Raw genomic sequence first — 11,627 nt, 5'->3', positions numbered from 1 at the left:
CTTTAATCCCAGCACTCAGGAGGCAGAGGCAGGTGGATCTCTGTGAGTTCGAGGCCAGCCTGGTCTACAGAGCGAGATCCAGGAAAGGCGCAAAGCTACACAGAGAAACCCTGTCTCGAAAAACCAAAAAAAAAAAAAAAAAAAAGAAAGACACAGAGCATACACACAACTACATGTTAAACCAGGTGCATCGAAGCAGACATCTCTCACGGACCATTACAAAAGGTGCTCTGTGGAGGCTGAGTCATGGAGGGAGGTCATGTGGAAAAGCTTTCATAGTACTTTCAGAGCCCAGGACTTGGAAGACAGAGGGTGAGACCCTCTTCTAGTGCCTTGCAGAGGGGGAGGGGATTGCTGCAAGCTATTGAATAAAAAAAGAAGAGCCCCAGCCCTGACACCATGACACCCGCACAGAAAACGTGGAGAGGCCCAGGGCTGTTGTGCATGCCCTGAGGCACGAGGGATTTTATTGTTAGAGCACTGAGTACTGTTTATCATCATAGCCTGTCACTGCTGCTAAGGAATAAATGTTTAATTTTTCTAATTTAGAGATGCTAAAAATGCTAATATTAGAGTCATTCATTTCAATATAGAGGTCTCAGAGCTTGGAATACGGGAAGAGACACTCACTCACTGTAATCTGCCAAGGCTTTCAGACAACAAATATTCCAGACACGATGCTGCTGCAAGGGAGGGTCCTGTGGTCTTAGCACTAAATAAGATGAACCCCTCAGAGCTGGAGATTTTAACTGACAGCAAAAAGTGCAAGGAAAATTCGAGTTTGAAAAAAGAAATCCCAATCTTTCAGAAAAGCAGCTCAGAGTCGGGCAGCCTCAGGGCCGGTTAATTTCCTGATCTCATGTTATTTTTTTTAAGTTACTGCTTTTTTTTTTTTTTTTTTTTAATTGTTCTCTCTGGTCCTCACAGCTTGTTCTGTGAGGCCGGCTCCCTTCCTGGTCCCCATACGGCTGTCACAGCTTCTCACTCATAAACGTCTAGAGGTAGAAAGGGAATGTTGCTGTGTTAATCTTAAACTCAAAGCAAATCCTTCTAGAAACTGCCTCCCAGAAGCCTTTGCCTCCGATTATTCTGGCTGGTATGTTACACGTCCATGCTTCAATCAGTAACTTTGCCAAGAACAAAGCCATTGCTTTCCTTTTGACCAACCAATACCCATCCTCTTTTGCTGCAAGAGGCCCAGCCTTCCTTCGAAGGCATGGTCCCCCTGGGCAGAGTGAGCAAATGCTTCAGACAGCAAAGAGGAAGAAGCATAGAGTGACGGTGGAGGCCACAACAGTGTGTACCCCACAATCAGCGATCTCTAAACTGCTTCCACCCGTCAAAACCATTCACTATTGTCCGCATACAAACTTGGCATAGTATACGGCCCAGGATTTCAATGCAAGCAGACAAATGATGCTACTGACTGGCCACATGCAATACCTACTTTGTGTTGGGTGTGTACCGTGTCGGTTTTAAGTACCTGAAACCTTGGGGCAGTGACTAAGTAACTGAGTCTGCTAGGGATATGATGTTCCAGTTGTTACCTAAGAGTGTTAAGGGTAGTCTACTCAGTCCATGTTCTTTTACCCAGGTGGTTCTGAGAAAGGATCGTGAGCAAACACATTTTCCAAGGAAAGATCTATCCTCCAAGCAGCGCAGGACCTGTGTTGGTTGCATGTCAACTTGACACAAGCTGGAGTCATTTGGAAAGAGGGAACCTCAATTGAGAAAATGCCCTCACCAGATCGGCTTGTGGGGCATTGTGGTAGTTGGAATGTAATTGGCCTCCATAAGCTCATAGGGAGTGGCATTATTAGGAGGTGTGGCCTTGTTGGAGGAAGTGTGCCACTGTGGGGGCGGGCTTTGAGGTTTCCTATGCTAAACACAGCACCCAGTGTGTCAGTTGACTTCCTGTTGCTTTCTGACCCAGATGTAGCTTGGTCATCATGTCTGTCTACATGCCACCATGTATCCCACCATGATAATATACTGAACCTCTGAAACTGTAAGCAAGCCACCTCAAATGTTTTTCTTGTAAGAGTTGCCATGGTCATGATGTCTCTTCACAGCAACAGAAACCCTAACTAACCAGGCATTTTCTTAATTGATGATTTATGTGGGAGGGCCCAGATACCTGTGGGTGGTGCCACCCCTGGGCAGGTAGTCCTAGGGGCTGTAAGAAAATGGGCTGAGCAAGACAGTAAGCAGCACTCCTCCACGGCCTCTCCATCAGCTCCTGCCTCCAGCTCCCTGCCTTATTTCAGTTCCTGCTTTGGCTTCCTCAGTAGACGGTGACCCAGAATATATAAGTCAAATACATCCTTTCCTCCCCAAGGTGCTTTTGGTCAGTGTTTTATCACAGCACGAGCAACTCTAAGACAGAGCCGAATGCACACTCAATGCCTATAGGAAAACGGCCAAGTTGGATGCATAGTGTCTATTTTACAAAGAAAGAGAAGCTTTATATTTAAGTTACTTAAAACATTCTTCACTCCATGATGCCTTGGACTACTGCAGTGACCTCAGAAGCTAGACTCCATGGGCAGCCATGTCCAACACAACACCCTTTCAAAAGGAGAATCTTGCTGCCCAACTCCATTCACAAAAATGTTGTTTTCTTTATAAAATACCTAGACATTTCTCTTCAGAGGTGTTTAGAAAGCTGTAATTTACTTTTGAGTTATCTGCAAGCCCCATTTGGGTTTGTGACATAACTGCCCTGAATAAGAGAGCATGCTGCAGCTGGGTGGTGGCGGCACACATCTGTAATTCCAGCACTCGGGAGGCAGAGGCAGGGGAATCTTTGAGTTCTAGGCCAGGATGGTCTACATAGCAAGTTCCAGGACAGCCAGAGCTACAAAGTAAGACCCTGACTCAAACAAATAAAAACCAGGCTTATAAGAGTTCTCTGGGGACCAGTGAAAGAGGGCAGCAGGCCAAGGCACTCCCCTTGGAGCCTGATGGCTAGGCTGGATCCTGGAACTCACGTGGTAGAAGAGAAGGAAGTCCTCCCTGTGCTCTGGCCTTGGGCTGGCTGGCTTTATGTAAACTTGACAGAGGCCAGTCACTTGGGAAGAGGGAACCTCCAATTGAGAAAGGGCCTCCACCAGACTGGCCTGTGGGCAAGCTTGTAGGACACATTTTCTGTGACCGATGAATGATATGGGCTCTGCCACCCCTGGGCTGGCGGGGCTGGGTTCTACAACAAAGCAGGCTGAGCAAGTCATTAAGCAGCAGTTCTCCACGGCCTCTGCCTTAGCTCCTGCCTTGACTACAAGCTGTCGGATGACATAAACATCTTCCTCGCCGAGTTGCTTTTGGTCAGGGTATTTATTTCATCACAGAAATAGGAACCTAACACAGCCCTCCATACGTGCACTATTCTGCCTATGCACGTGTGCACATGTGTGCAATACTTTTAAATTTAAAAATATTTCTCTACATCTCAAATAAACCGCACAGAAACAAAGTCAATTAAATTTTATTTCAACCAAGAATATAAAATACATGTAACTTATCGTAGCTGGAACAGTCACTTTGAGAAGGATGGCTGGATAACTCCAGAGCGGAAGCCCTCAGTTCTGAAGAGTCAGCACACTCTGCATCCCCAGAATGGGTTACCGAGGGCAGCGGGCTTGGAGTATACACATCACAGCAGAGCAGGGAGAGCCATGGCAATATCTACGTCATACAGAGGGGTGCGTGCAGAAAGTGACAGAAAAGGACAGACAGGACACTTCACAAATGGGAATTACCAGGAATACAAACTAGTTTACAAAGGACACACTGTATAACATATATAAAAAGTACTTTCGGCTGTTATTAAAAAGGACACCTCGGTCCTGGCTTTGTATAATGCTTTTAGTGTCTGCCCAGACAAAGCTTTAAAAAAATTAAATAGTATTAATTTACTCACGATAGGTGATAACAGTGCATTAGGTATTTCCCGTATAACACATACGCGTCACTCCCTCTCGGCGACAGCTTCAGAGGAATAAGCACCTCCTTGGGGACAACGCACTTTTCAAAGTCCTCAAACACTGACCTTTGGGGTTAGGATATTTATGACTATTCTTGATGATTATGGGGACCTAAACTGCTACATTTGATATAAAATTATTACTTGTATTGACTCCTTCAAGCCTCCATTAAGCCCCATGGCCATCCACTGCGTTCTCCATCTCCTGGGGAGCAGCACTGAGCTTGAGCCACAGCTTCCATGCAAGTCCTCCTCAGTGGAGCTACAGCTACACATTAACTCAAAAGCCAAGCAGGCTGCAAGCCTTACTCTCCAGTTCCTTTTCCCTTTAGCGACAAAAGAGCATCATTTCCGAGGCACAGAGAACAACTAGCAAGTTGTTGCACCAGGCATGAGGCAGTGAACGTGAATGCACGTGGACATTATCCCTTCCTGTCTTCAAGGTATTAGTTCATGTTAGAGTGAAATAGTGCAGAATGTCAGAATTATAAGTTCTAAAGTCTCAAAAGCACAGATATAAAAATAGACATGTCCTTGATTTCTGCATCTCCCTTCACGGTTTACTTCACCAAAAGGATTGTTTCAGCCTCATGTTACCACCCCAGCCCCAAGCTACCTTACTTTAAGCTAGTCTGTCCCAAACTCCTGAATCCTTTTCCCCAAACACCTCGCCACAAAGCTACCCCTAAAAGTGACTTTTAATATAAAGAACAGAGACCTGTCAACTCAATCCTTCAATACCTCCCTAGACTCCGAGGTTCTCATAAGTTGGAGGATGCCTACGTGTCCCTAGAGGACAAAATAGTATCTAATAAATGTTCAAAGAGGAATGTAATCATTTGAGGCTCACAAAGGTAAATTCTACCCTTAAGAAGATTCGCAGGTCCCACTAGAGGCCCCACCCCATGGACTATGGCCTTAATGTATGTGAAAGGCTTAGCTTCCTTTACAAAGAAAGGAAGTGATGAACAAGAATCACTTCTAGGATCACTGGGCACAGGTATGCATCGCCAACCCTGAGGCAAGAAGAGAAAGCAGAGGCCCAGAACCAGTGCAGTGACGTGGAACCCAGCTGCGTATGGAAGGGAGTTTTCCGTTTATGTCCTGGAAAACATTATACCACAAGCAACCGACAAAATCCCCTGTATCTGTCAGATTTACCAGGACAGTCCTGTGAATGTACAGGTGCATACTGCCGGAATCGTGTATCCAGTTTGCGTACAAAGAACTGTGGGTATTTTGTTTCATCCGCAGACTGGGGCTAATGTCTTTTATCAAACGTGAGATCACTCGAGGGCAAGAACAGAGCTTCTATTTTCATGGTGATTTCCTATAACCACTTGGTAGAATGTGCTCTGTCCACAAGGCCACCCAATTGCTGCGGAAGGCTGCTGTGAACATTTCAAATATGCATAGATGCCTTTTGTGACAGTTAATCACTGGCTTTCTCCTCAAGTGGTCAGCCACATACCTGCTCCCGATAACACTGTTTACTATAAAATTCAGAAGCATAGTTCTCCAAGCGGGTTTGGAAGTAAACAAAAGGACCTTCATATCATGACATCTGTAAGTCAATCACATGGCATAAGACATCCTACATGAGCTTATTGTCACTGGATCGGCTGTAACAAGGAATGTGTCTTGTTCTTTGTTTTCCTACCCAGCAGAGCATTGAGCCTGGGGTAAGGGAGCAGTGGCCCTGGACAGAGGCTCCAGGGCACAAGACGGAACTTTATGTAGGTAGCTACATTATGCAGGAGGTTGATTCTTATTTTTAAAAATATAAGGGATAAAAATCCATGGAGCCAGTCAGAAATTCCTCCAGTGAGCATGTCAATACTTCCTCCTCAGTCTTGGTATGCATGTCACTATGCAACCTTTATTACTATTTATAAGCATTATTATGCAGAAATCAGTATGGTCCTGGCTGGCTACAGTATCACATCAATAGTGCAAAATGTATACTGGCTTCTAAAATCTTATTTTCCTTGAATATGGACCCCAGAGTATCATAACCAGGTAGATAAGTTCACAAGAATAGTTTTTAAAAATGCACAGAGTTTGCATATACAACAAGTGGCTATTTTTTCTAGCTCAAGAAAAACTGAGAACGAGGCTGGTGCTGCTGGCAACATCAGACAGGGGTGGTCTCGCCCCCGCACTGCAGTGGGAGCGCTAAGCCTGTACATTTCCTCTTGACTCTGGACGGGGAGGGATTCCTTAAAAGTAGCTAAAAAAGAACTCCCCTCTAATTCGTAGATCATGGAAATGCAAATATTCACCTCATCTACTTTACACTATCTGCCCATAGTTTTTAGGCACAATTATTAAGTTTTCTCCTAGGGGCAAAAGAAAGCATTCAGTGCAATAGAAAAGATTCTTGACAGCGTTAAGTCTCAGTAACAACAGCAAAATTATGCATACATAATACATACTTTGAACATGAATAAAACCTAAAATTTTAACATGCTTTAAAAATAGTCACTCTATGCCTAATGTAAATACAAATGGAAAACACTGCGGGTGAATTAACAGGCTTCGATTGGAGTATCCTTGATTATGTAAGAAAGTCACTCATGCTGCCCCAGATGTGGAGAGGATGAAGAAGCCAACGGCTCCTGTGGAGCAGCCGGCGCCTCCAGCGGTACACACGGAAAAAGCTTTTCCTTCCGGGGAAGACTCGCCTTTGATCGCATGACTCCTCTGTGAAGTCCTAGTGCAGTTAACTGTCTCTTCAGACTTCCCAGGTGGGTCCCAAAGGACCGGATTCCATCAAAGCTCTTGAAACCCCTTTTAAAGTAGACTTAGCTACATGAAGGTTAAAATTATAAATTTTAATTACTGAATATTATTCAGAATATGATGATTCTGGGAACTAAGTTCCACATGAACGATTATATAAAAACCACCAACTACTTCAGTTCTTCATAGCATAGGCATGGCAGCTGCAAAGATCGACGCCGTTTTTGGTTGTGGGTACCCTCTGCCCCACACTTGTCTTTTACTAGACCTTCCCTGAAAGAGATAAATAAAAACGTAAAGTACAGTACTTTGGGACAGTAACAGTTTCTTTTTAAGACTTCCAAGAGCAAAGCAGTTAGTCTGTGAAGACTGTGTAGTGCTTTCAAAGGTGCGTTCGCCTGGTGTTGCTCCATCAGTTCATGAAGTATAAAACTATACACCACGGAACCCTGTTCCTGAAACGTCGAAGTCCTAAGAAAAGATAAATTACAATGATTGCTACAGCGTGAGAAAGGTGCACCAGAAACTCCTCCAGAGACTGCCGAAGGGCACAGAAGTGCTGGGGGAGATGGAGGCTCCATCAGGGGGGTCACCGGGGAAGTCATGCAGGGAGGAGGGCTGGGGACACTTCACAAGAATCTTCTTTAAGCCAGCCAAGAAGAGATATTAGTCCTTCAGACACTCAGTACGCGGAGGTGGTTTCCTCTCAAGTGCTGAGTTTTGCATGGCGTCACAGTCTTCCTTCTGGGTTCTTCACAATGCAGACACAGCCCTGCTGCAGTCCGTGCTGCGCTGTCCTGGGCCGAGCAGAGGGCAGTGGGTCAGTACCGGTGGGCCTGGTGAGATGGGTGGTACTGTGTACTCTGTTGAGATGAAGCGTAGCCTAGTGTGCTCTGGGACTGGGAAGACCCCTGAACGCTGCTTTGGTAATTCAGGCGAGAACTGGAGTGCTAGAAAAAAACAGGAAAGGGGGTTTACTGACCACAGAGAGGGGCTCAAGGTGCCAATCACAGTAGGGCAGAGATATCAGCTACGTTCAGCATGAGGCTCCTGGCCCAGCTCCACAGCAGTTGACATGTTCTGCTCATCTGAAATAGCAGCCTGCTTAACTGTGACCACCCTGGTTGGCACTGGATTTGGCTGGGCAGTGGGGAGGGTGAGCTATACTGGTAAAGAAAGGCAGAGGGATTTTGCCTTTTCCATGACTAAGATTTGACAACAAAACAATTTGGTAACTGGAAAAAGTGACATCCATAAGATATAAGTGCATACTGATAATCCTCACTTTCATAACTAGCGGTGACTAGGAAACCATTCTTTTAAGGCAGAGTTTTCAGAGCACGAACGAGGGACACTGGGAGCCTGCCAGTGAGGGAACAAGAAGGCTGACAGGGCGGACCAGCTGGGGATAGGGGTTGTAAACTTCAGGTGATATTCAAAATGGAACTTTCTCACCAAGAAATCTTATTTCCCATCTAAAAAGTAAAGAAAGCAATTTGCTTACATGACTGGCCTCAAGAGACAGCAGACAGTAGCTTTCAGCCTAGGCTAAACCTTGTGCTAAAACAACTTTTGTTAATGACAATATTCTCTTTTTCTTTTTCTTTCTTTCTTTTTTTTTTTTTTTTTTTTTGGTTTTTCGAGACAGGGTTTCTCTGTGTAGCTTTGCGCCTTTCCTGGAACTCACTTGGTAGCCCAGGCTGGCCTCAAACTCAGAGATCCACCTGGCTCTGCCTCCCGAGTGCTGGGATTAAAGGCGTGCGCCACCACCGCCCGGCTTATTCTCTTTTTCAATAGGGAAAAAATGCACATCCCTCTCTTTTGGGGTGTGTGTGTGTGTGTGTGTGTGTGTGTGTGTGTGTGTAAGGCAGGGCTGGCCTAGAACTCACTATGTAGGCCAGGCTGGCCCTGGAACTCTCAACAATCCACCTGCCTCAGTTTCTCGAGTGCTGAGATTCCGGGGCTGGCCACCACACTGTGCTCCTCTTTTTGATGTATTAATCATACTTGCTTATATTAAAACAGCCTAAAACCCCACACATGGGAACTAAAAGGGCAGCATCTCCTCACAGAACAGTTCAATATGAATACAACAAGGTAAAAGTAACTCAAAATCGAATACAAGAAAACAAAATATGGCACTCTTTTTAGGACAATGTTAAAAATGGCTTATTTTGAAGAGTGTGATAAACAAACCTAGAGGTAGCTCACTCCTTACAAATCCTAGAATCAGATGTGAGCAAAGTCTTTTCCCTTTAGTTTCCTTAACTAGCGCTACAGCTGCAATTTCCTTTTGGTCTGAACACCAAAAAGTACTATCTAGCGTTAAAACAATTTTAGTGTGACTACAATTGTTTCTGAGACCTGTTTCTTGGTCTTTATCATTTCCCGTGTCTATGTGGCTACTGACTGACTATGTCCTCCAGTAAGAGCAATCTTTCTCAAGCTGTCTATTCTCAGCGTTCTCGATTTTGTCCAATCTGCAGTCAGAACGAACAGAGTACTGACATTTCTTTAAGGAGCCTCCGCCTCCTTCTTTTCCCTCCCAGGGGTGTTATGATAAAAAGTCACAATAGGAAATATCTCACAGTTGCACGAAATGTGATTAAAAAAATCTTCCCTTTCATGGAACACCAGAAACATAACTATCTAGTTTCTATATCAGATTTTGGGGCTAAGAATTATTTAACTGTAAGAGGATTTGTTAAAAGTCAATATCCTATTTCATAAAATACATTCATACCAAAAAGGAGCAGTCATGCAGTACCTGATAATCTGATGGCATAACAGGGCCGCCCGAGCTGGCACCCGAAGGCCCGATCCGGGGCTTCTTGTTTGGAGGCACCTGGGTCAGGCCCGAGTCCTGGCTGTGCTGCAGCCCTGCTCCGGCACCAGCCCCACCGGCCGCGGCTCCCGCTGCAGTCCCATTGGTTTGGGCGCTGCTCTGCTGTGGTGGAGGAGCCTGTGGCGGGGCTGCAGCCTGCTGTGGGGGGGCTGTGGCCTGCTGATGCGGGTTCTGCTGTTGTGGCTGATTCTTTTAGGGGAAGGGGGAGAAAGATCTGAAATTTTACTGTGAAGCCAGATGAATGGGAAATTCATTTCACTACTTGATACACATGTGTGGCTGGTGACACCCCTGCGGTATAACCTGGTCCCATGGGGTGACAACCTCCAAAATACATCCTTCCCAAAGATTAACACAGTGAGCCCTGAATAGCAAAGGTTTCTGAAGTTCATTTAGACGGTGTAGCATCTCCGAATTCAACAGACATTTACAAGGCACATGGGAAATACTATCACACTTCTTAAAACAACTAAAAGCCTTTTCAGTCAGGACTCTGGAAAACAGAGCAGGGGGAGTGGCTAACATAAAGGATGGAGTGATGCTCAGGAATGTATAGCAGGGTGGAGAGGACACTGGACAAAATGAGCAAGAACTGGGACTAGAATGGGCTCCTAAGACAAAACAGAAGCTCAGTTTAAACTTCAAAGACCACCTTCAGCCTCCAAACTCCCACAAAGAGCAAAATAAACATAAGTTACATAAAAGGTGGGCAAGTGCACAGATCAAATCATGCCCCTCAATTATCCTTTGGCTGCGTTTACGCTCTAAAATCAGTGCTGCACGGAGCTCATACCTTGTCGCCCTTCTCTTCTGGTTCATCCTCATTGAGGAATTCTCTTTTGGGGTATGGAATCTGGCAGCCAGCAAACACACTAAAACCATTGAAAAAGAAACACATGTCACAACCTGTAATTCTATCACCTTACTTTAAAATTTTACTTTTTCTTTCTTTTCTTTTTTTTTTTTTTTTTTTGGTTTTTCGAGACAGGGTTTCTCTGTGTAGCTGTGTAGCTTTGCGCCTTCCTGGGACTCACTTGGTAGCCCAGGCTGGCCTCGAACTCACAAGAGATCTGCCTGCCTCTGCCTCCCGAGTGCTGGGATTAAAGGCGTGCGCCACCACAGCCCGGTACTTTTTCTTTCTTAACTGGCATCCCATTCTTTACTATGACTGGTGTTTGCTGGACGCCTTCCAAACATCTTAACTTAAGAAGTAAGGAAGGGACAAGTCACTACTTGCCCATCCTGCCGACTGCCACCGTCACGGCTGAGGTGGGACTGCTGCTGGACTGTGGCTCGCAGGCTCGCAGTATGACACAGAACTTTGTCAGCACTACTGCAGCAGTACCAAACGAAACTGTCTTTGCATTTGCTTCAACATGAAAATCAATGTCCCCTCCAGAGAAAAAAGGTGTCTAGTATTTACAAGCCCGGAGCACAGGCTTGGAAGGCGAGGTGTGGGCAGGCGGTCAGGTGCACCGGCCCTCTGGTTAACCTCTGATCTTGCTGCCTTGTGCCTGAGTTGAGTCTGTTCTGGCTTTCATCTAGGAAGCTGCTGTGGCCCTTTCTCTGTGCTCCCCTGGCATTCAGCAGCATCCAACACCATCAACATGGAGCAAAGACCACAGAGAAGGAAGGGTACGTACTCTAGTGTGGGCAAGGGGTCCTCCTGAAAGTAAGGGTCCTGCAGAGCCTGCTCTGAGGTGATCCTCTTCGTTGGATCCATGGTAAGGAGTTTCTGAAGCTATAGCAACAAATAAGAAATGTGACAGCCCATGAAAAGGTTGTTGACAAGTCACCTACCTGACTTTTGTATTAATGTCTGACATAATTAACATCTTTTACACACTAATGTGCACGTGTGTGTGTGTGTTTAGAGTAAGTTTTTCCACATGGGTTCCAGGGATTGGGGATCAAAAACCCAAGTTGTCGAGGCTTGACAACATATGTCCTTACCCACTGAACCATCTTGCTAACCCTCACATCACCTTGTACTGCTCCCTGAACAATTAGTATACTACATACATATTTATGAAATTACCATTAAGGACCCTTAAAATT

At 45.4% G+C, this 11,627-nt stretch overlaps 1 protein-coding gene across 6 annotated transcripts in view; it reads right to left on the bottom strand.

Moving 5' to 3' along the window:
• Positions 1 to 3,468: 3,468 nt before the first annotated feature.
• Positions 3,469 to 11,627, bottom strand: part of Cdk19 (cyclin dependent kinase 19) — a 128,718-nt gene continuing 120,559 nt past the window's right edge. For all 6 annotated transcript variants that reach the window (XM_052751455.1, XM_052751453.1, XM_052751456.1 and 3 more), the window contains 4 exons: positions 11,213 to 11,310; positions 10,363 to 10,441; positions 9,492 to 9,758; positions 3,469 to 7,674 (listed from right to left, as the gene is read on the bottom strand). In XM_052751455.1, the coding sequence (XP_052607415.1) occupies positions 7,546 to 7,674; positions 9,492 to 9,758; positions 10,363 to 10,441; positions 11,213 to 11,310 (573 nt within the window). In that variant the 3' untranslated portion in view covers positions 3,469 to 7,545. The remainder of the gene's footprint in view (positions 7,675 to 9,491; positions 9,759 to 10,362; positions 10,442 to 11,212; positions 11,311 to 11,627) is intronic.

The sequence above is a fragment of the Peromyscus californicus genome, unplaced genomic scaffold (assembly GCF_007827085.1).
Source record: "Peromyscus californicus insignis strain IS unplaced genomic scaffold, ASM782708v3 Scaffold_22__1_contigs__length_63687245, whole genome shotgun sequence".
Classification (NCBI taxonomy): domain Eukaryota; kingdom Metazoa; phylum Chordata; class Mammalia; order Rodentia; family Cricetidae; genus Peromyscus; species Peromyscus californicus.
Note: the sequence above shows the minus strand (reverse complement) of the source record. Positions and strands in the feature narration are given on the sequence as shown.